We start from the raw sequence: 25,859 nt of genomic DNA, 5'->3' as shown, positions 1-25,859 counted from the left end.
TTTAATGGTTTAACTTAGAAAAGAAGTCATCAGATTTTCATTTCAAAAGACCCAGAATTTAAATATGTCAACCTTTTTAGCCTTCTCGAGGAAATATTAAATAAAATTTCTTTAGAATCTAAAATATGGAATTTTGGAGCCTCAAGTAGCCTTAAAGATTCTGTGGTCTGGTCCCTTCATTTCCAGATTTCACTAAAACTGAAAGACATGAAAAGATTTAGATAAAATCAAACATTTAAGTGGCCTAGCACAGCCTTGAACCTTAGCCTTCAGAACCTCAGGCCAGTGCTTTTTCTACAACAGGATACTACCTCTGCTTTCATGGACATACTTATTGACTTCATTTTTTAAAAAAATTATCTCAGGCTTAAATAAGCAATGTTGTTATTGTTCATGGACAAAAATCACCTCAATGTTTAGAATTAAAAGGTAGCTTGTATACACCAAAAAAAATATAAGAGAGAAGTAAAGTAAAGGGGAGGCACAGTTTGTCATAATGGAAAAGTCAGGAAAAGTAATAGCAAAGTATGATTTTAATTTAATTTTTGTTAAAGGGCAAACATGTTCACCATACAAGTAATATATACATTTGTTAGTACTTCAACGGATCGATGAATCTCATCTATATTGGTACCCACTCCAGTGATTCACAACCAATCTATTCCTTTTGGTTTTTTGTTTGTTTTTGTGGGGCAATGAGGGTTAAGTGACTTGCCCAGGGTCACACAGTTAGTTAATCTTTTCCTTCTTTCTTACCCTATGTACTCTTCCCTCTCCCCCCCCCCCCCCGAAAGGCAATGAGGGTTAAGTTACTTGCCCAGAGTCACACAGCTAGTAAGTGTTAAGTGTCTGAGGTCAGATTTGAACTCAGGTCCTCCTGAATCCAGGGTCAGTGCTTTATCTGCTGTACCACCTAGCTGCCCCCACCCTATGTATTCTTATCCATGTACTCCTATAAATGCTCCACAGAAGGGTAACTCAACATGCTATAGGGCTTCTTAAAGAGTGATCTTTCTCTCTCTCTCTCTCTCTCTCTCTCTCTCTCTCTCTCTCTCTCTCTCTCTCTCTCTCTCTCCACTCATGCACATACACATACATATATAGTAAGTTCCAGTATAGCATTGGGACTGTATATCTTATATCCCTCACTACTCTTGGTTGTTGAATGCCTCACTCCCTTTTCTAGTCATATATCTCCTTGACAATATCTTTTATGCCACTTCTTGTGTTTAATTTGTCATTGGTGATATGCTACAGCTTATTTATACTCACTATACATCTCTCCATTTGCCCTTTTAGTGATTTTTAGTTTTGATTCTTCAGATACAGTATTAGTCTGATTTATAATCATACAGTAATGCCAGAAAAAAATATCACTATTTTCTAAAAAGATGTTTTTGAGGAACATTAATATGCTGTTGGTGGAATTGTAAATTGGTTCAGCCGTTATGGAAAACAAGTTGGAAGTGTGCCAAAATGTTAGTAAGCTGTGCATACTCTTTGGCTTAACAATATCGCAACTAGGCCTGTATCCCAAAGAGATCAAAGAAAAAGAAAAAGGATCCAGATGGGAAAAAAAATCATTTGCAGTAGTTATTACCGTAGCTACAAAGATCTGGAAACTGAGGCTGTACCAATCAATTGGGAAGTTGCTGAACAAATAACAGTATATGCATGTAATTTAATATTATTGTACTGTATAAAATGGTGAGAGAGATTGTTTCAATAAAACCTGGCAAGACTTTTGTGAACTAATGCCAAGTGAAGTTATAGAAGCAGGAGAAAGCTTTGGATAATAACAATAATGTTGAAAAAATTAAACTTAAAAAAAAAAAAACTTTAGAACACTGATCAGTGAAATGACCAAACTTTATTTCAGTGACAATGATGAAGTATGCTACCCATTTCTTAGTAGAGAGGCAATGTATTCAAACACAGGATAAGACATCCATATTTAGAAATAACCAATGATTTGTTTTGCTTAACAATCATGTTTGTTTATAAAAAATAATTTCAAGGAGAAGTTTGGAGTCATTGAAAGATCTATGCAGTTTCCCAAATGTAGTTTGGCTTCTTTTATTCCCACTCATGGAATAACGTTGGATATTATTGTTTTCAATTAGAAAGGACTTCAGGGACTGTCTTATAGCGTATAGAATCATAGATTTAGAACTAGAAGAGAACCTTGGAAGTCATAAAGACAAATCACCCCATTTTACTGATGAAGACATTAAATGATATGTGTATGTGTGTATACATTTATGTGTGTGTGTTTATGTGTTTATAGGCACATATAACATTTATAATACATATAAAGTTATTCTTTCCATATGTATTATTTTATACACACACTCATAATATTCCATGTTGAGAATTAGAAGTTAGAAAACTTTGACTAAGCTCACACAGATAGGGGGCAGCAGAGTCTTGACTATAACCTAGATTTTGACCATTCAAGAGCATTGGTTTCTTTTCTGTACAACAAACATTGAGCTGCTTTCCCCTTTCCATCCTTCCTTTTCTACATATAACAGGATGGCCCTCTAAGTGTACTGTTTGATGCCTCTGTGGCAATTTATGAGAAGGGTTTTTTTTTTCTTCCCATTAAAGAAATTCCTTTGTTAACCACTCTGACACTGTGTCTGAAAACCCCTATCATTGTGGTTTTTCTGTTGGATTAATTCATTATCTCCACCAAAAGTCTACCTGAAATATAACTGTGGTACCTGGGAAGTATACCACTTGGTTTACCCATTAGCACTCTTTTGCATGGATTAACTTATTTCATTAGCTGCCCAGTTATCATTTCTATGCTGATGATTCTTAGATCTACTTATCTAGCCCTAACCTCTCTTTAAACTTTCAGACTCCCATCTCTTAACCTTGTATATCTCAAACTGGATAACTCCAATTTCTCCAAAACTGAATTCATTATCTTTTCTCTCAAACCCCTCAGCTTTCCTAACTTTTCTATTACTGTGAAGGGCACCATCAGCCTCCCAGTCACTGAGGTGTCATCCTTGATTCTCCACCCTTTCTCTCTCACATGCATGTCCAACTCTTACCAAGGCATGTCAATTTTACCTTTATAAATTCTCTTGTATAAAGTGCCCTCTCTGCCCTGACACTGCCACCACTGTGATGAAGCTCCTCATCACCTGACACCTGGACTTTTATAATAGCCTGGCCATTGGTCTCTCTGCCTCAAGTTTCTCCCCTCTCCAGTCCATCTTCCACTCAACTGTCAAAGTGATCCTCCTAAAGCTAGTCTGGCCATGTCATCCCTCAGTTAGGTAAACACCATGACTCTTTATCATCTCCAGGATCAAATATAAAATCCTCTGGTATTCAAAGTCCCTGCTTCCTTTCCAGTCTTCTTACACTTTACTCACCCTTACATATTCTTCAGTCCAGTGACATTAGCTTCCCTGCCCTTCCTTCTACAGGAAAATTTCCTTATTCTGTTCTTTTTTACTGGCTGTGCCCCATATCTAGAATTCTCTCTTACCCTGTCTTTGCCTCCTGGCATCCTTCATGTTTCAGCTAAAATCTCACCTCCTACAAGAAGTTTTTCTTGACTATCCTTAATGCTAGTGCCTTCCCCCTACTGACTATCTCCAATTTATCATGTTTATATCTTATTTGCACATAGATTGTTGTTGTTGTTTAATGTTGTCTCCTCCATTAGTCTTTGAGCTTCCTGAGAGCAAGGACTGATTTGGGTTTTTTGTTGTTTATTTGTTTCTGATTTTGCCTTTCTTTGTATCCTTGTTGCCTAGTACAGTTCTTGGCACAATTATAGTTGTTTAATAAATGCTTATTGACTGACTGAGTGACTGACTGTGTATTGAAGAAATGGAACACAGGAGAGTAATGTTTTCATCATGAAAGGGAGAGGTTTGGATCATGGTAAATTGTCACAGAATTCTTGTCTATACGTATATGGTGGGTTAGTGGTTAAACATGAGGACACTAGAAGTTTGGCAGAGGTCAAAGACAAGAGATTCATCATTAGAAGGGTGGAGGTTTGAGTGAAATTAGATATATGAGGCAAAAATCAAAACTTAGGCTCTAGAGGGTAAGCTAATATAAAGAAATTTGCTGAGTTTGTAATGAATGATCCTACATGAGACAAGAAATTGACCTTTCATTTACATGAAACAGCTATTTTATGACCATCTACATTGCCACATTAAATGAAACACTCCTATCCCCAAGAGGTTCTAGCCAAAGGCCACAACTGAAGTTAAAGATCTACTCTTTCTTGCTCCATAGACTCAGTCTCTTGAGTCCTGAGAAGCTATCCAATTGGAAACAGTCTGTCTCTGCCTGCTGAACTAACGGTATCCCCACTCCATTTAGTCAGCATCATGACTAGAAATGAGAATATATGCTACATTCATTCTTATGTTAATGCAATTGACCAGTTTCAGTTTTGAGCCCACAAAACAGGAACTGAATAAGCCCTAACAGGAAGCTCTGTTTGTTTTAAATCAAATAAACAAAAGTAAGGGCAACGGTTCATATTCTGTGCTCTACTTGGCTACTCAAGCCTTCCACTCAATGTACAGCATGAGTGGAATTGATCCATTTAATTTGATATTACTTATTTTTCCCAAAAAAAATTTTCTCAGAATTTGGTGGAGGCAGTGTGGTATAGTAGAAGTACAAATGGTCCTGGACTCTAAAAAACTGGGTTCAGGTCCTGGCTTCTTCTATCTGTGTGATCTTGGGCATGCTATATCATTCTCTATGGGTCAATTTTCCTACCTATAAAGTTGAAGGAAAAAAACTGAGGATAAACTAGATAATTTCTAAGGTCCCTTTCAACTGTTCACTGAATCTATTTAGTAGTTATAGCTTTTCTCTTCTTTTATATGCATATATCTTTTAAGAGGATGCTATACATGTACTTGGGGTTTATTATAGTCTTGAAATTGACTCAGACCTGTTTTCTAATTGCCATATGATTCCCAGAAGGCTTTTAAAATTTGCTTTTAGTATTAAGTCCATTTTCCCTTTAAAATATTTTTTTTTTAAAAGGGGGAGAGCAGTTACTGAAAATAACTTAGTTTAAATGCAAAAATGTTTGAACCTGAACTAAACTTGTAAAGACTAGCTGACAAGAATGGTAAAAAGATGAGTTCAGATTGCTGTCTGAAATGTATATGGGATTTAAAAAAATAAAAGGTGTTGGATTTTGTTTTGTTTTGTTTTGTTAACTTAAGAGCTTTTATTTAACCCAAATGATTGGTTCAGCTTACATAAGAAAAGTAAAAATAGGCCTGCCTTCAGGCAATATTTGTCATAGAATTTTACCTTGCTACAGTGAATGGCTCTTTTCTCTGTTGTATTCAATATGGTGAGAGCTGAGAGTTGCATTTTTTACAGTTTTAGTCATCACATGACCTAATTTCCATGGCATGAACCATCTGAGAAATTTCGGCGTCTTTGGGCATTTGCAAAGAGTTGCTGTTTCTCAAGGACAGCCCAAGTTCAAGCTTCTGTCTGTTCTGTGCAGCTCTCCCAGCGAGAGATCACTGATCAGCGTCATCCTCTTTCTTTTTGCCACTGAATGTAGCTTTCACAGCAGTTTTTCCGGGTTCACTGCATCGCTCTTTGCTTTGTGGTTTAGCTATGCTATGAGATGCAGCCTGACTTGTTCTCTTCCACAGTCCACATCCTGCCTTTCAGCTACTGCTGCTGATGATGTCTGGCTTCTGAGTCTCAGAGCTGTGATTTTATTGGCTGGCCCTGCAGAAGGATAGCCTGCCTGCCTAAAGGAAGATGAATGCTACTAGTTCTGTTTCCTTTTGATGCTGCTCTGACCCACGGAAAAAAAAAAATGTTTTCTCAGGAGCTGGCTCAGAAAATCAAGGGATACCAGGAACAGATCGCCTCTTTGAATTCTAAGTGCAAGATGTTAACCATGAAAGCTAAGCACGCCACCATGCTGTTGACAGTGACAGAAGTAGAAGGGCTTTCAGAAGGAATGGAGGACTTGGACACTGAACTCCTCCCAACGCATTCCACACATCCCTCAGTGGTTATGGTAAGGACCAAACTGGTATCACTGCCCTCTCCTATTAGCAATACTCCAGTCTCTCTGTTGCTTTGCTTGGGGAGAGCCAATGCCCACATTTCCCCTCTCCGTGCCTGGCTTCTCCGCTCTATCTTGGATGTTGCAGATTAGAATGGACTGAGAGTTCTTCATTAACTTTCTGTGGCTCCACTTGTGTTATGACTGAGATTTTATCCTGCAACTAGTGGGCTTGCAATGAAGCTATGTGGTGGAAGAAAGAGATCAGTGCTATTTGAGTCTGCTAAATTAAGAATATTTATAACCAATACTTAGGATGTTCAGTGTCTGTTTATAATTATGCATGTTGACTTTTATGTAAATTTTAAAACAATGTTTTGCATGTTGCCTGGTTTATTTGGGGGAGGAAATCTGAGACTGCGTTTTTCTTGTATTCTCTCTGATGTAATACATGACGATGATTTCTGTACACTTTTTGGTTGTGATAAACACAATTTTATTAAGAATTAGAAGAAATTGTTATTGTAAGGAGAGTTACAGTATAGAAGATGAAAAAATATAAACTCCATTAAGTTCTGTTCTGCAACATTCAATATCTCACACTCACCCCTGTACAAAATTATTGCCAGTAATTTAATTAGCTGCAGCATTGTGACTTTTGACATTTTTTTTAAATACAGTAGTTATCATTTAACATTTGGCCTTAACTTTTTTGTGTGATATATTGCTTTTGGATACCCTTCAGTTTCCTAGATTATTGTTAGAATTATGAGATGATTCAGAAAAATTGAATTGTTTCACAGATCCTCTATAGGTATATGAAGTAAAATAATTCTAGCCATTGTGAACAATAATAGTTTAAAAAATATTTAGTTAGCGCTAAAATTTAAGAGTGTAATATCTAACATCTTTGTTGGATCAACTAGTGTCCATATGCATGATGTGTCAATCATAGAACTTAAACTTCCAAATTCTTAATGCAAAATGGATCCCCAGAATTGTATCTCAGGAATTCTAACATTAACTGTTAATTTTATATGTTTTGATTTGCACCTAATTAGCCTTTTTTGTTGACATGTTCCTGTCCTTTGGGCTTGCATTTCCTGTGACAGATGACTGCGGGTCGCTGTCACACGCTGCTTTCACCTGTCACTGAGGAGTCTGGGGAGGAGGGAACCAACAGTGAGATTTCCTCTCCACCTGCCTGTCGCTCTCCTTCACCTGTGGCTAATACAGATGCTTCTGTTAACCAGGTACCTCCTACTTGGCACTCACTCTGGACAGAGGCAGGACCCCATCCTGGGTATTTTGCAAGCTGTTTCTATGCTTGTGGAACAATTGATTTGAATATCATTGTGTTTTTGTTGATGGGCACACTATCATTTAATAACACAAAGCATGACTGCCTTGTGAAATTCATTAGATAACTTGGCAAATCACTTTAACTCTCTTTTTGAAAGTGAGATGAAGAAAAATTTTATTCCTGGAATTGAAAGCACTGTGAAGAGCTACTACATCCTATATGAAGGCCTCATTTTCTGTATTATCTATCTATACTGGATATTGCATCCTAACAAAAAATGAGGTTGTGTGACATACTTATTTGCTTCTGATTTAACTATCACTGTGACTACCATTGTTTTCCTCGCAAGCATTTTCAAAAATTATAATTAATTATGATTAATTATAATGATTTTATTTTGAAACTTTTTACATATTTTAAATATAACCAAAGTAAGAATAACAACCCATGGTTCTATAATGCTTTATAAATCACTCTGCTCACAACATCCCCATGGAGTAGTTGGTTCAAGTATTCTATGATAGATATAGGAAATTTTAGCAAAAGATTTACTTGTCCATGTCAGAGATCACATCTCCTGACTGAGGATAATTTTCTTTCTACTACAAGACCTTTTTTTTTGTAACATATGCTAATATTATGTGGCCATGATGTGGAACCTTGACAACAATTTAGAATTTTTTTGATGGGGGCAGGGTCCACTCCTGGTTTGAAAATTAACTCAAATCATCCATTCGCCTGCAGCTTCTAGCCTTAGATTGTTGCTGAAAGATTAAGTGACTTGGCCATCTTCTCAAAGCTAGTATATTTGAGAGATTGGACTTGAAGCCAGTTCTTCTTTATTCCAATGCCAACTCTCTTATCTATTACACTACAGTGCCCTGATAGAATGAATGAGCTTGCATTTTGTGTACTTAGCTTTTTAGAATCCATAGTCACTTTTATGAAGCATAAGACCTTGGCAGAAAGATTTTGGTGAAATATGGAGAATTTATACTTCTAAAAATATTGCATTTGACACACAATCTGCCTCAAATTTAAATCTCTTGGTATTCACATTTTTTTTTTTTTTATCACTGTTCTCTTTGTCATAAAGTTTCATGGATCTAGGGCTTCCCAGTTGTAAAATGACATGATAGAATTAAACGATCTACAAACATTCTGCTAGCTTTCAGTATTAAGATCCTCTGAGTTGCTGAAAATAAAGAACATTTTTGTTATCTAGCACTTTTTTTTTTTCCTGTGGGGCAATGAGAGCCAAACGACACCCAAGGTCGCACAGCCAGTAAGTGTCAAATGTCTGAGGCCAGACTTGAACTCAGGCACTCCTGGTACTTTATCTACTGAGCCACCTAGCTGCCCCTATCAAGCACTTCTTGAGTCATATGGAGTAAAGTAGATTGGATTTACTAGAGTCCAAATTGATTTTTTTAAAAGTCTGTATTATTTTGATGTGGTTTTAGGTTTGTAAGTTAAAAAATCAGTACAAAGTTTGGATTACACTGGTGGAGAAAATAAGACTTTTTGGTTATATCTATATCATATCCAATATCTAGATTAAGTCAAAAAGTAAATTTACTCTAACAACTAGGTATTTTACTATTCATCTGAATATTTGGACAGATCCAAATAATTGGCTGGAATCTCTGGTTTTCATCTGTATTAGGAAATATGTAGATAACTCTTTAGTGTGTTTCACAAGCTCTTGATCTTTTCTAGGATATATATATATATATATATAAGCAGAACCATTTCTCCTCAGGATTTCTTTTTAATATAAATTGCACATAATTTAAAACAGTTATATATTTAAATCATTAAATGATGTGGGACAGTAGAAAGATCATTCATTCTGGAGACAAAGGACCTGGATTCAAATTTTATCTCTGACACATCACCAGTATGACCCTGGGCAAATTATTTAACTTTCCTGTATCTCAGTTTCCTTTAAAATGAGGAGGTTGGATGAGGGCCCCTCTATGAAATCCCTTCTGGTTCTATAATCCTTTGATCTTATTCACTTTCCCACATTCTTTGGAGACTACAAAAAAATAAATAAATTTTGTGTCCTACTGACTCAAAACAGTACCATTACTGGTTTTGGGTTTTTTTGTTTGTTTGGTGAGGCAGTGAGGGTTAAGTGACTTGTCCAGGGTCACATAGCTAGTAAATGTCAAGTGTCTGAGGCCAGATTTGAACTCAGGTCCTCCTGAATCCAGGGCCAGTGCTTAATCCACTGTGTCACCTAGCTGCCCTATACTGTTTAATTTTTGTTTTTATATCTTCAGTTTTTATATATTCAGTACAATACTGTGCACACAGTAGGAACATAATAAATGTTATAAACAACAATGCCTTGTCACTGTGAATATGTATTTAGGTGTGTTTGAAATTGAAAAATGTTTTAAATATGGTGAATGAGGCAACCTTGGACAAAATTGGGAAACAGAAAAAAGTTCTCTTGATCTTAATCAGTACTCCACTCTACTACCCATCCCAATTACCCACTCCTACCTAGAGGATTTCCCACCAGTCATTTTTCTTTTCTTTTCTTTTCTTTTCTTTTCTTTTCTTTTCTTTTCTTTTCTTTTCTTTTCTTTTCTTTTCTTTTCTTTTCTCTTCTCTTCTCTTCTCTTCTCTTCTCTTCTCTTCTCTTCTCTTCTCTTCTCTTCTCTTCTCTTCTTTTCTCTTCTTTTCTTTTCTTTGTTGTTGTGTTTTTTTTTTGGGGGGGGGGGTTGCAGGGCATTGAGGGTTAAGTGACTTGCCCAGAGTCACACAGCTAGTAAGTGTCAAGTGTCTGAGGCTTGATTTGAACTCAGGTCCTCCTGAATCGAGGGCCAGTGCTTTATTTACTGTACCACTTAGCTGCCCCGACTCTGTCATTTTTTAAAGCGTATTTTCATACTTTTCATTTTGGGTATGAATGACATAGCATAGTAAAGTATTATTCACACAGTAAATTTTAGTAAAGATAAAAATATAAAATAAATGTGTTTAAGTTCTAAGTTAAACATCAGCCAATTTATATATGAATGATGGTCGTTGTCAGTTGACAAGTATTTATTGCTATATGTGAGAATTATGCTCATTAGTAAGGATACCCGCCCCCCCCAGAAAGACAAAGCATGGTCCCTGCCTTCAGGGAGCTTACATGCTAATGGAAAAGACAACATGTAAACAACTACATACAGACAAGACATATAGCTATATGCAGGGTACATGAGAGAGAATCTCAGAGGGAAGTCATTCATTTACACTGAGGCATGGGGGAGGGGAAAGGGAAAGGTTTCTTGCAATGGGTAGGATTTGAGCTGAGTCTTGAAAGAAGCAAGGGAAGCCAGTAGGTAGATCCCAGGAAGGAAAACATCCAGGTATTGGGAGATAGCCAGTCTCCCAGACTTGGAACTTAGGTTTTCCAGTATAAGAGACAATAAGTGGGGCAGCTAGGTGGCACAGTGAATAGAGCACCGGCCCTAGAGTCAGGAGGACCTGAGTTCAAATTTGGCCTCAGACATTTGACACTTACTAGCTGTGTGACCCGGGGCAAGTCACTTAACCCCAATTGCCTCACCAAAAAATAAAAAAGAAAAAGAAAAAAGAGAGAGACAATAAGAATGCCAGGGCAGTGACACTGGAACATGCAATATGTGGAAGGGAATAAAGAAGAAGAAGACTGGAAAGGTAGGAAAGGACCAGGATATGACCCATTTAAAAATGACAAACAGGATTTTTAAAAAATTTGGTCCAGGGGCAGCTAGGTGGCGCAGTGGATAGAGCACCGGCCCTAAAGTCAGGAGGACCCGAGTTCAAACTCGGCCTCAGACACTTAACACTTACTAGCTGTGTAACCCTAGGCAAGTCACTTAACCCCAATTGCCTCACCAAAAAAAAAAAAAAAATTGGTCCATCATAAAACAGGGAGCCACTGGAATTTTTCAATAGGGGAATAGCATGATCATACCTATCTTTTAGTAAAAATCACTTTGCTAAATCAGAGAAGATAAGGGGATTATATATACATATATGTGTTTCTATATGTATGTATATATACATATGTGTTTCTATATGTATGCGTATATACAAGTGTTTCTATATGTATGCATATATACATATGTGTTTCTATATGTATATAATGTGTGTTTCTATATGTATATATGGGTGTGTTTCTACATGTATGTATATGTACATATATATACATATGTGTGTATGTATATATATGTACGTATATAAAAGAGATGTTGCAACAGTAGACAGAGTATGTAGGATGAGATTGAGGCATCCAGGATGACACCTATATTGTGACCCCAGTAGTGAAGGATATATTTGTTGATATGTTGGGACAGGAGGAGTCCTTGCTCATAAGGACTCATTTGCTTACTTGGTAGGCCCATCCTATGAAGTATGCATAAAGTATGTGTGTATGTATATACACACATATACATACATACAGAGACAACCACAAATATACACACATATGTGTGTTTATGTGTATATACACACATATATATATGCTTAAAGATATATAAGTTTTAAGTTGAGGTTTAAACTTATATGTAAGTATAAACTATATATACACACATAAATGTATATATACAAGTTTAAAGTTAAAGTTTAAACTTATATAGGTATGTATATATGTGTGTGTCCTATTAAGTGAAAACCCAATACCTATAATGACCTTATTATTTTTTGAAATGGGTTATGAAACTTCGAGTATCCTGGACTACCTCCTGAATTTAGACACTTCTGGAGTAAGAAGGGACAGAGAGGTTTATTCATTCACTAATTTGTTGGTTTTTTTTTCCAATTTAGTATATTAATCTTCTATTGCATAGTGTATTATGTTATTCACTGGGGGTGATATAAATTTTAAATAAAATCCTGTTTAATAGTAGAACCATGCACCAGAAATTAGAGATGACCTACTAACTTCTCCCTTCTTCTACTCATCTTGCCCTTGAGTAACATGGTTTTTCAATATTTTCCCATCCCAGGAAGGAAAATATCCAGGTATTGGGAGATAGCCAGTCTCCCAGAGTTGAAACTTAGGTTTTCCATTATAAGAGACAATAAGTGGGGCAGCTAGGTTGCGCAGTGGTTAGAGCACCGGCCCTGGAGTCAGGAGGACCTGAGTTCAAATCTGGCCTCAGACATTTGACAATTACTAGCTGTGTGACCATGGGTAAGTCACTTAACCCCAATTGCCTCACCAAAAAAGAAAAACAAAAACAAAAGAGAGAGAGAGAATAAGAATGTCAAGTCCGTGACACTGGAACATACAATATGTGGAAGGGAGTAAAGAGGAAGAAGACTAGAAAGGTAGGAAAGGATCAGGATATGACCCATTTAAAAATAACAAGCAGAGGATTTAAAAAAAAAATGGTCCAGTATAAAACTGGGAGCCACTGGAATTTTTGAATAGGGGAATAACATGATCATACCTATCTTTTAGTAAAAACCACTTTGCTAAATCAGAGGAGATAAGGGGATTATATATTATGAGTGAGGTTGTGTTATTGTTCCCAAGCTAAGAGTGAGACATAACAATTTCAGGTCTTAAGCTGTCATGTCTATAATGTAAACCATTTCATCATATTATTCCTTTTAATCTTGATAACAGCCTTATAAGGCTGGTGTCACATTTATTACTCTTTTATTACAGAGAGTAAGATATAGATTAAGTGACTTTCCAATGGTCACATAGCTCATAGATTTCAGTGGCAAGATGTAAACCCAGTAATCATTCTTCTAAATACTATGTCCATGCATCTAAAATTCTTTCCAAACCTTTCCATTAATTAAAATGTACATTCTTACCCTAAAATTAGTTTTCTGCAAGTATTGGCTTTTTTTTTTTTAGTGAGGCAATTAGGGTTAAGTGACTTGCCCAGGGTCACACAGCTAGTTAAGTATTAAGTATCTGAGACCGGATCTGAACTGAGGTACTCCTGACTCCAGGGCTGGTGCTCTATCCACTGCGCCATCTAGCTGCCCCAAGTATTGGCTTTGGAGAAATATTGTGGAAGCAATTCTATTCTGGAAATTAGGAAATATTCTATAGACATAAAGAACCCAAAGAAAATTTTACTTAAGCATTTTTTTCCAAAGAGAGAAAAGGTTTTGAAATTTAGTCACTATGAATTCACATAATAAAAATAAATCATAAAATCCTCCACGTGTGAGCAAATTATATCCTTGTACAGAAATATGAGTTAATGGGAAAAGGTTGCAGAAATATTATATAAGATCTGTTTCATGATGCTTATTGAATTTCAGGTTGAGAATACAGGGTACATTTTCATAGAAATGCATCTTAAGCAACAGTGTTCAGGCTGAAAATACTTTAAAAATCACCGAGAACTGAAGTTCATTATTCTAAGCCAAAAATAGCAAATTTCTTAATAATTGCAGCTGTTACAAAGGAAAAGGGGTTGGTCTACTTGCTGTAAGTAAATCTAAATTAAATAGCTAACCCATCCTCACTCACATGTCAGATTAACTGTAGCTATTAGACAACTTGAAACAACAACTGGATTTATTCTCAAAGAGAGATGACTTGACAAAGTTAGATTTTACAATGAATACCTGGCCTTCTTTAAAACACATTCAGATTCTATCTTTACCAAAAAGTAAAATAAAAGGTTAAGAGAAAGGTTTGGGGGACCTGAATTTCTGAGAATTTTCTCCCCTAGACAATCCAGAAAGCTTTGTAATTATACATTCTCTGAATTCAAGAATATGCAGATATGATGATACATTTCTTAGTGATGGTCTTAGAGACCTTTGGTACCCAGAATATTGAAACTACTTAGGTGCTCTTTGCACTCTTGACCTACTTACTAGATTGAGTCTGTGAAGTCTATGCCCGAGTACACCTGAATAAGTCATTAAAAAAAATAGGATCAGAAAACAGTTTTCATAAAATTGAAATTGTGTGCATCTCTAGACTAGAACTTTCATGGCAAAATGCCATGTCCCAAGCTCAAAGACATATTTGAGAAAGCAGGTATTATAAGGGTACTGCTAACTACAGCATTATTTGCTCTTCCCTCATGCATCATATAAAGGTGTATCAGAGCTCCAGCATAAATAATAAGCCAGGAAAATAGTTCATTTTTGTTAAGGATGTTTATGAGCCTTTTTATATGTAATATTTTATCTAAAGCAAATGACTACATCACCTTATTTAACAACATTTAAATGTGATGAAATTAAATCCTACATATTTCTAACCTCAGGCTAAAGTTTGAGCATAGATTAAAAATATTTATCATGTACAACAGCTTAACATTTATGAATTTGCAACATATGCCAAAAGAGGAAGACTTAAAATTTTCTCTATTTTGAGATTTCCTCTAAGCGGTTGACATTATATCCATGTTGCACAGAACTTGTTCATAAGTAATTATTAGAAAATTCAATAATTATGCTCATATATGTGATTCAATTATCAATGATAAATATGTCTTATTAAGCCGAGATCATTTAGTTTATTCGTGTCATTTATAGGGCAGAGATAACTTCCTGGAATAAAAACTGCTTTGTATAAATTGTACATGAGCTACATTTCCTGGCAAAGTAGATTCACACAGTTTTTTATAGAATTATCATTCTCGGTAAAATACAGTCTTTTAGACCAACAAATGGTTATCCATAACATTTTAACTAAGAAATAAGGCAATTCTTAATGAATTTCCCAATACATATTTCCTGCAGGGACATTAGCTCAGGTTTGATTTTATCTGTGACACATTCGTGTGTCAATATGTACAATCATCAACAATCTCATGTTATCTGTCCACTGACAGTTAACTTCCATTTTTAGCATTAATGAAGGAGACCAATGGCACTAATCATTCAAAGTTCCTGTCCATTTGACTTTATTATTATTAAGTTACTGGATTTACTAAAGGTCTTTCTTCCAGTTTCCTTTTGCCTGATACTAACTCTTCCTTTGAAAAGATGAAGGATTCAGAGGTTACCCAACTGAATGAGCTTATTCTTTAGCTCTTCCATATCAGAAACCTTCACCTTGAACTCATTATTCAGGATGAACATGTGTTAGAAGTGCTATTCAGGGGGCAGCTAGGTGGTGCAGTGGATAAAGCACCAGCCCTGAATTCAGGAGGACCTGAGTTTAAATCCGGCCTTAGACCCTTGACACTTACTAGCTGTGTGACCCTGGGCAAGTCACTTAACCCTCATTGCCCCAGAAAATAAAAAAGAAAAGAAAAGAAAAAAAAAAGAAGTGCTATTCAAAGGTTGGAAGAGATATGGGGGGTAAGAATTACCCTGGAAATCACTCTAAGAAGTCACCAGTTTTTATTGGGAGATCATGAGTCATAAAGCATAGACTTAGAGCTGGAAGAGGCTTTAGAATCCATCTAGTCCAACCTCTTCATTTTACAGTTGAAAAAATTAAAGCCCAGAGAAATTAATGATTTGATTGAGGTCATGAAGGTAATCAGAAACAAAGCTGAGGTTCAGCCTCTGGCTCTCTGCCTCTAAATCCAATATAATTTTTTTGCTGTATTAGATCCTACATGATTTTCTAGAACAGACCCAGGAAGAAGTGACTAGAACAAATCGATATTATTCTAGGTAAACCTGCCATATTGTTTCTAGGTACTTTTTGATTAATTTTTTCATTATTCAGTAAATAAAGGAATATTTCGTGAATACCAGGGTAATTAGATTTGTTCTGGTTTTGTCATCTGAAACAAAGATGATAAATTCAAAGACATTTGTTTTATCAATCAGAGAAAAGACCAGGTGCAACAAGGAGTACAAAACTGACAGGATTTAGGCAATCTATAAGATTACTTCCACTTTTTCCTAGTCCAGTTTCCCTAGGCTCTTTCAAACTATATCTTCTCAAATTTGATGCCTCCATAGGCACTTCCAGGGCTGGATTGAAAGAGTGTGCACATTATGCTTTATTTTGCTGTAGCATATTTTGCTTTTTTTCATTAAATATTCAAACATTTCAATTAATTTTGTCACGTCTAAGTACACAGAGTAAGCAATGAACTTGGTGACCTTGTCTGTTGCTTATTCTGTGTATTTAGATATCAGAGGGAAGTATCTTTTTGGCTGTTAAGTCATTTAGTCATGTCCAATTCTATGTGACCCCATTTTTATGGGGTTTTCTTGGCAAAGATACTTAAGTGGTTTGCTGTTTCCTTTTCCAGGGTCCCCATTTTATATTTGAGGAAACTGAGAGAAAATGACTTGCTCAGGGTCACATAGTCAATAAGTATCTGAGGCAGGATTTGAACTCAGGTCTTCCTGACTCCAAGCCCAGCACTCCATCCACTGTGCCACCTAGCTGCCTGGAAGTTATTTTAGAAAATACAAATGTGATAAAGGATAATTAGGATAGAAATTATCCATCACTGAACAAATCTGAAAGAAAAAAATGCCCTGGATTTAATTGCATGTGAGAAGGTGTTATCCTTTTTACAAATATATTTTCTTCCATAGAGGAAGCATGGCTTAGTGGATAGTGTATCAGCCTTGAAGCCACAAAAACCTGGGTTCATGCCTGGCCTATGATGCATGCAAGCCCTGGGACCCTGAGAAAATTATTTAGCTTCCCAATGCTCTAGGAAACTTAAAATCTTTTACTTGCAGAAAAGGTGCCAGCCTGCATTGATAGAGGTATTTCCCTCATCTGGGAGTAACTTCCACCAATTCTCTCATGAAGCAAATTTTGAAGTGATTTTAGTCATATTAAAACAATAAACAGGGGGCAGCTAGGTGGCACAGTAGATAAAGCACTGGCCCTGGATTCAGGAGGACCCGAGTTCAAATCCGACCTCAGACACTTGACACTTACTAGCTGTGTGACCCTGGGCAAGTCTCTTAACCCCCATTGCCCCGCAAAAACAAAAACAAAACAATAAACAGAGAAAAGTTTAGCTCAGTTCTCTGCCGCTCTAATTCAATTCAGCAAGAAAAAAAAATATTGATCACCTATCACAAAGGACTGTGCTAAATTCTATAAAACAGGGTGGCATATTAGATGGAGGATGGGTTAGATACAAAGATGATGACCCACAAGGATCTTATGAATTATAGCTAAAAGAAACCTTATATTGCATCTAGTCCAACCCTTTCATTTTGCATAGAATCCATTAATCACCATAAAAGTAAGTAAATCACTTGGATTCTCCATGATTAAATTTTATCAAATTCTAAATAATAATTCCTTCTGCAAGATAGGATGTTATTAAAAAAATACTTGGAGACTCTCTTTAAAGAGTTATCTAGACCTGGTATTATTGCATAATTATATATGGTACCACAAAAAAATAGCAACTCATTATTTATTGTGTCATTGTAAAAGTGCAGAATCCATTCCCTCCCATGATAGCATATAGGGCATGTTCACAAAGTCCCCCATCTTTCTTTTGAATGCAATGTTGTGCTTCACAATCGTAGGACATTGCTTATTACCAAGCCTTATCTGCTGAACAGTTGCAGAATGATGCTGCCAGGATTCAAGCTAGCACATCATCAACCCAAGAGTTCTATGAACCAGGGCTAGAGTCATCTACCAGTGCTAAACTGGATGATTTGCAACGTTCATGGGAAACCCTCAAGAATGTGGTAAGTCATTGAGCCTATTGAATTATAGATACACATCAACTTGGTGATTGTATTGTGAAATAAATGGATCTACTTTCTACACCAGATACACAACATTGGTTTGCAGAGGTTAAAAAAAGTGAAGAAATAAATGTTGTAATGAGGATGATAAGGGCTTGTGGAGATATTTGGTAATATCCCTTTTCTTGTTTAGATCAGTGAAAAGCAGCGTACTCTTTACGAAGCTCTGGAACGCCAGCAGAAATACCAAGACTCTCTTCAGTCTATTTCTACAAAAATGGAGGCTATTGAGGTGAAACTGAATGAAAGTCTAGAACCTGGCAAGAGCCCAGAAAGCCAGATGGCGGAACATCAGGTAAAAAAAAAAGAAATAGCTACAACTTTTGTTTTCTAAATGATTAAGTGGGTGCATAGTTATTTGTCTAACAGGCTCAGGTAATCAAGCTGAATTTTTTTTTTCTTAGTATGCCACTTCTTTGTACGGTAAGAAAATATTCCATAGAAGATTTCTTACCTCTCATGCTTTGAAGTAAGAACAAAGGTAGGGAGGAAAGGCAAGTGTAATCTCAAATAAAAACCATGAATTTTAGGTACTTAGATATATATATATATATATATATATATATATATATATATATATATATATATATATATATATATATATATATATATATATATATATATATATTTTTTTTTTAATTCCACATAAGGGCATCTAGGTGGATAAAGCACTGGCCCTGGATTCAGGACTCCCTGAGTTAAAATCCGGTCTCAGACACTTGACACTTAACCAGCTATGTGACCCTGGGCAAGTCACTTAACCCTCATTGCCCTGCAAGAAAACAAAAAACAAACAAAAGTTTAAAGCCCCAGTTAATTTCCTCTCTCATTTAATCACAAAAGTAAGCTTTTCCCTAATGTCCCCAAGTATTTATTTTAGAGTTTAATATGTTGCAATATTGATTCTGGACTCTACTCTAGCAACCGTTGCTTGAACTGGAAGGTTGGGTCTTTAGAGTGAAGATAGCCGTATCTCCCCTCAGTGTTCTAGGGGTATCACTGAGAGGATGATTTTGTCTTCTAATGCTGGTTCTCTTGAGCCCCAATCTGGTGGATTTCCCACAAATACCCTCAAAATCATCTAACAAGTGATTAACACCACAATGTCATTGAATCATGTGATCATTTCTTTACATCACTAATAACTGATTAATATCAATTATCTTTTACAGACATTTATTGAGAAAATATAGCAAGGACAGAAGTACAAACACTTCCCCTTGAATTGTCACATATTATCTCCCTTTAAAGCTCAGTCCCTGAGAAGAATGGGTTTAAACAAAGTAGTTACTGTAAATACTTCCTACCACAAAGTCTGTTTTTTGGGGGGTGGGGCAGTGAGGGTTAAGTGACTTGCCCAGGGTCACACAGCTAGTAAGTGTCAAGTGTCTGAAGCCGAATTTGAACTCAGGTCCTCCTGAATCCAGGGCCGGTGCTTTATCCACTGCACCACCCAGCTGCCCACAAAGTACACTTCTGAGTGAGGCATAGCCAATGAACCAATCACTCTCTTGATTTCTCACCAAGCTTGGCCATGACAGTTACTGACCCACTCTGCCATTCTCTTCTTTCTTGACCTCCAATGTTTCTTCTGAATTTTTGAAGTTCATGAAGTTATTATCTCCTTGATACATATCTATGTGGGATCTGGGAAGAATAATCCCATTAGAGATGGAATAGAACTGCCTTGTAATCATATCCATGTGGAGAACTAGGTGGGAAGAGTAAGCATCTAGGCCCAGTTGATCAATCCTCCATTACACTTATACATACCTAACAGTCACTCTTTTGTCTCTGTGCCTTTACATAGGCTACCTCTCCTTCATGTTTCTCATGTACTTCCTTCTCATCTCTACCTCTTAGAATTCCTAACTTACTTCAAATCTCAGATCAAGATTTGCCTCCAACATGAGACCTTAACTGATCTTCCCACGGGTCAATGGCTTCCTGCCAGATTGACCTTATAATTGCTTTGCGTGTGTGTTTCTACATGTACATGGATAAGCTTGACACTATTTAATAAATGCATACTGATTGAATTAATATATGTAGTGCAACATTAAACTGGAGTTGAACATTGTTTTTCCTTGACAATCTATTTGCAGCATAGTGTTATAAGAATACTACTCACAAAAATTCATTTTAACCAGGAACAGTTGTATAAGAAATTAAGCAAAAGGCATACAGTAAAGAGATATTTCTCAGAACAAATTAAGTTATAGAAAAAGATTAGGAATAATGCAATAATGTAACTGAGAACAGTGGATATTTCTTAGATTTAGAAATAAAACTCTGTACTTGTCTTCCATTTGAGTGTTTAAAATCCATATTTACCTGTCACATTTTGATTATCTGCTGTAAATATCTATAAGAAAATTTTGTATTCTGATCATTCATAGGCAGCTAAGTAGTGCATATTGTGCAAATGGTAAAACATACAAGTATTATATTGGACTTGGAGTTCAGAAGACATGACTTAAAATCTTGCCCATGTCACTTACTAGCTGTATGACCCTGAACAAGTCACTTAACTTCTCATAGCCTCAGTTTCCTCATCTGTAAAATGAGAAGGTTCTACTTGATGGCTTATAAGGACCAAGCTCCAACTCTATGATCTGGACAAGGATCATTTCAGTTCATTTTAAAACCAGGCCATTGAGAAATTGAGAAATAATGGCTTCAATTCCATTATTTTGATTTTATTTCTTAAGGTAAGTGGCAGATTTCTGTAGTCAAAGAATTTCATCATCCTGATGCCCAACTAGTCTATCTGACCTTTGCTAGACTGGTCTTCGTGTAACAGCCACATAGTCACATCTACCTGTACTTGAAGACTTTTCATCTTAGAATTTTAGTTCACCTGACCCAACCTTCAGGAACCCAAGATGACCTTCTTGTCACAGTAAGGCATTAGAATAAGAGTCTAATTAATCTTTTAATCTTGAATTGAAAACATAGGTATGTAGAACAGATCTATAGGTATACCTCCTCAGGGGCAGCTAGATGGCTCAGTGGATAAAGCACTGGCCCTGGATTCAAGGGGGCCTGAGTTTAAGTCTGGTCTCAGACACTTAACACTTACTAGCTGTGTGACCCCGGGCAAGTCACTTAAACCTCATTGCCCTGCAAAAAAAACATAATAATAATAAATAAATATATATAGGCAGACCTCCTCAACATAGAGTTCAATATTTAGACACTCACTTTTTTTTTTTTTTTTTTAGTGAGGCAGTTGGGGTCAAGTGACTTGCCCAGGGTCACGCAGCTAGTAAGTGTTAAGTGTCTGAGGCCGGACCCGAAGTCAGGCACTCCTGACCCCAGGGCCGGTGCTCCATCCACTGCGCCACCTAGCTGCCCCACTCACTTTTAAAGTCATTTAGATAAAAACTAAATGGAGTTATAATTTTATAGTAATTATTTTTCAAATTTTGATGTTTTTATGAGGTGCTAATATTTTTAAGCAACTATGATGAAATGTGTGATAATATTCTAAAGCTGATTTCAGCCTTTCAATTCAACAAATATTCACTAAGATCCTACTATGAGGATTATAAAGACAAAAATAAAATAGTTCCTACCCTCAATCTACTTACTTTTCATTGGGAGAAATGGATATTTAAGTATATAGGCATACCTCAGAGTTATTGTTAGTTTAGTTCAGGTGACCACAATCAAGCAAATATGACTATAAAGCTTTCCTAGTGCATGTAAAAAGTGTATTTATGCTATCCTGTAGTCTAAGTGTGTATTATATCTAAAAGATGTACATATATTTATTAAAAATACTCTATTGAGGGGCAGCTAGGTGACACAGTGGATAGAGCACCGGCCCTGGAGTCAGGAGTACCTGAGTTCAAATCTGGCTTCAGACACTTAACACTTACTAGCTGTGTGACCCTGGGCAAGTCACTTAACCCCAATTGCCTCACTAAAAAAAAATACTCTATTGATAAAAATGCTAACCATTATCTGAGCCTTCAGTGAGTCATAATCTTTTTGCTGGTGGAAGTTCTTACCTTGGTGTTAAAGGATGCTGATTAATCAGGGTCATGGTTGCCAAAGGGTGGCTGTGGCAATTTCTTAAAATAAGACAACAATGAAGTTTGCTGCATTGAAGAGGCCATTGTATGGTTATTAACTAGCCTCATTTCAATATTGTTGTGTCTTAGTGAGTAGGGAGGCCCCAAAAGTAGGAGAAAGACCAGGGAATGAATGACTGGTTGATAGAGCATTTATTAAGTTTGTCTTCTTATATGAGCTCATTTTATGGCACCTATTAGAATAGTAACATCAAAAATCACTGACTATAGATCACCACAACAGATCTAATAGCCCGAAATATTGTGAGAAATACTGAAATGTGACATGGAGACATGATGTGAGCACATGCTATTAGAAAAATGGCACTGATAGACTCAATGCTCAAACCTTCAATTTGTAAAAAAAAAAAAAAAATAACTATGTATGAAGCACAATAAAGTGAAGTGTAATTAAACAAGGTATGCCTGTATACAAAGTATATAAAGTATATGCAAAAGAACAAAAGAATGTTGGTAGGATCATTAACCATAGAAGGGAATAGGGAAGGTCTCTTTTAAGTGGAACATGAGTTGTGCCATCAAGGGTGCTAGGGATTCCAAAAGGGGAAGCTGATGAGTGGGAGAACATTCCAGGAAATGTGGAAAACTTATGGAAAGGGACAGAAGTAGGAGATGAAATACCAAGTACAAGGAACAGCAAGTAGGCCATTTGGCTAGAAAGTAGAACATGTGAGGGAAAGTAATGTGAAATCCAACTGGAAAGACAGCTTGGAGGCAGAATATAAAGGGTCTCAAATGATAAACAGAGTTTATATTTTATCTTATAGACCATAAGAAACCACTGGAGTTTCTTGAATGACACCATCAGACCAGTGTTTAGGACTATCAGTTTGGTGGCTATAAGGATTATAAATTGGGAGGACCTGGAAGAAGAGAGACCAATTAGGAAGCTTTTGGAATGATACAGCTGAAAACAAATCAAGCCTTGAACTTGGGTGGTTAGTAATATGAGTAGAGTGAAAGGGTCAAGTAGAGTGAAAAGGGTTCAAGAGATGTCATCAACAAGACATAGCAACTGATAGGATTTGAATGTGAAAAGGGAAGGAAGAGTTGGGAATGATGGTTCCATACCTGGATGACAGGAGGGACTGTGATGTCCATGATAGAATAATTAGTTAGGAATAAGTGGCATTGGGATTGGAATGAGGCAATAACAAATTCAGTTTTGAACATGTTGAATTTGAAATGGTAACAAAACATGGAGGTGGAGCCAGTGAGGAGTTCTGAAGCTCAGGAGAGATAAGAGAGGCATGCATAGAGAAATGATCATTAAACCCATGGGAACTGATAAGATCATCAAAGGAGTGGGTACAGAGACAAGTAAAGAGAAAGGGGCCCAGACAGAGCCCTAGGGTAACACAGACAACCCCTTAGTAAAAGTGCTATTGAATTTGTAGACATTTGCAATGTGTTGGGAGTAGAAAGGAGAAAGAGAGAGAGATTGTCTCTTTACTTTCCTGGCTGCTGCTCAATTAGAACTGAAAGAATAAAAGGAATACAGAAGCTGAGTAATAGAAGTACTGATTTTATCTACATAGACTTGGAAAACTTTGAAAAACTTTCTCTCCATAAATAAACACTTAGCCTACATTCATTGCAAAGCATCAGAATAGAGTTGTATGACCCAAGCAGGACAAAGCCAAAAAATTAGAGAGTTTCTTGTTTTATTATGAATTTTTTCAGACAATTCAGGAAAGTAATTTGAGATTGTTCTAGACTCAAACACACACACACACACACACACACACACACACACACTTTTTGCACCCCACCCCCCACCAAGAGCTATATTTTCATTATAGACTTGATCTTACATAAGACAAATAGACTAAATCTAAACATTACCCCATTAATCAGCAACACTCGTTGATATATAGGTTACAATTTAGTGTCAGTATGATAGAATGAATGAGGTGATAGACATGGAGTCAATAAATCTAAGTTGAAATCCTGCTTCATAAACCAATTAACTAACCCAGACCAGTCACTTAACTGCATTATGCCTCAGTTTTTTCATCTATAAAATGGAGGGGGTGGGGTATCAAGATGGCAGAGAAAATAAAGGGACTCACCTGAGCTCTCCAAAGTTCCTCTCCAAACAACTTTAAATAATGGCTAAAAACAAATTCTGGAACAGCAGAACCCATAGAAGGATGGGATGGAACAATTTTTCCAGCCCCAAACAACAAAAGTATATTAAAAATCAAATAAAGAGCTAGGGGGAAAATTGAGAAAAGAAATGAGAATGATGCAAGAAAATCATGAAAAAAGAGTCAACAGCTAGGTAAAGGAGACACAAAAAATACTAAGGAAAATAATACCTTAAAAAATGGAATAGGCCAAAAGGCAAAAAACACAAAAATCCAATGAAAAATACTTTCTAAAATGAGGGGATTGGCCACAATGACATACCTTTTCAGCTTTATATATATGTATTATATATATATATATGTATATATATGTATTTATATATTGAGCTGTGATTGATTATCCCACTCTATAAAATGAGAGAGTTGACTCAGTGTCCTCAGAGTTTCCTTCTAACTCTAAATCCATCATCCTATGATTGGTTAGGAAAAGTTTTCTTGGTCCAGTGTTACCTGCTGCTGACTGAATAATGGAACACAGAAACAATGTGAAGTGGCAGCTACTTGATGAAGTGTTTAAAGTATTAGTCCTCAGTAAAAAACACCTGGGTTCTAATAATCCTGTCTAAAATACTAGCTGTATGACCCATAAGTTTTCTCAGCCTCAGTTTCCTAATCTGTGTAGTATAGATAATAATAGCACCTACCTCACAGGATTGTTAAGGGTTAATGCATATGCAGTACTTTGCAAACCTTTCAGCTTCTGGGTTTCCGTAAATATCATAGCATCACCATCATTCATCATCACATAAAACTGATGACCTTAAAAACTATCAGATTGCACTTTATTTCCACCTGTATTCACAGACCCTAAACTTTTTTTTTTTTCCGGGGCAGTGAGGGTTAAGTGACTTGCTCAGGGTCACACAGCTACTAAGTGTCAAGCGTCTGAAGTCAGATTTGAACTGGGGTCCTCCTGAATCCAGGGCTGGTGCTTTATCCACTGTGTCACCTAGCCACCCCAACCCTAAACTTTTAAGGTAATAACTGGCTACACTGACATACAGGTGATAGGCCTCCATATTTTCAAAACTTTAATAGAGTCATTATTTCCACATATCTGTCCTTGCTATATCACATTTATAAACAAGTTCTAAAAACTTTGTTCTATGGCTGTTGATTGAATACAGATGTCAATAACCTTCATTTCTTTTCCATGACACTTTTGACTTCACAGATAGGAATAATACAAGAATAATAGATATTAGGTCAGATATTAAAGGCTAAGAGCACAACCAGTCAAAATACATGAAGTTGGACACTTAACTCCTTTTGAGTGTTCTCATAAAGGAGGCATTTTGATCTTAACATGCCCCAAACAGAATTCAATTTCTTTTCCCCAAAACCCACCTCACTTATTTAATTTCCCTATTGCTGACAAGGATGCCACCATCTTTTTTTTAAAAACATTCATAACCTCAACTCCTTATTCCAACTCACCTCACATATCCATTTAGTTGACAAATCTTGTCTTATCTATCTTGAAAGTATCTCTCACATACATAGCCTTCTCTTCATTTACACAGCCATCCTGCTTCAAGTGTTCATCCCTCCTCCCCAATAAACTACAGTGAATTCTGTCATCTCGAAAATCAAAT

At 36.4% G+C, this 25,859-nt stretch overlaps 1 protein-coding gene across 1 annotated transcript in view; it reads left to right on the top strand.

Moving 5' to 3' along the window:
- Window positions 1–25,859, top strand: part of SYNE1 (spectrin repeat containing nuclear envelope protein 1) — a 583,464-nt gene that overhangs the window by 394,267 nt on the left and 163,338 nt on the right. The window contains 4 exon segments of the mRNA XM_044001388.1: window positions 5,858–6,052; window positions 7,153–7,293; window positions 17,787–17,954; window positions 18,148–18,309. Of these exon segments, the coding sequence (XP_043857323.1) occupies window positions 5,858–6,052; window positions 7,153–7,293; window positions 17,787–17,954; window positions 18,148–18,309 (666 nt within the window).

Source organism: Dromiciops gliroides, chromosome 4, assembly GCF_019393635.1.
Source record: "Dromiciops gliroides isolate mDroGli1 chromosome 4, mDroGli1.pri, whole genome shotgun sequence".
In the NCBI taxonomy this organism is placed as follows: Eukaryota; Metazoa; Chordata; class Mammalia; order Microbiotheria; family Microbiotheriidae; genus Dromiciops; species Dromiciops gliroides.
Note: the sequence above shows the minus strand (reverse complement) of the source record. Positions and strands in the feature narration are given on the sequence as shown.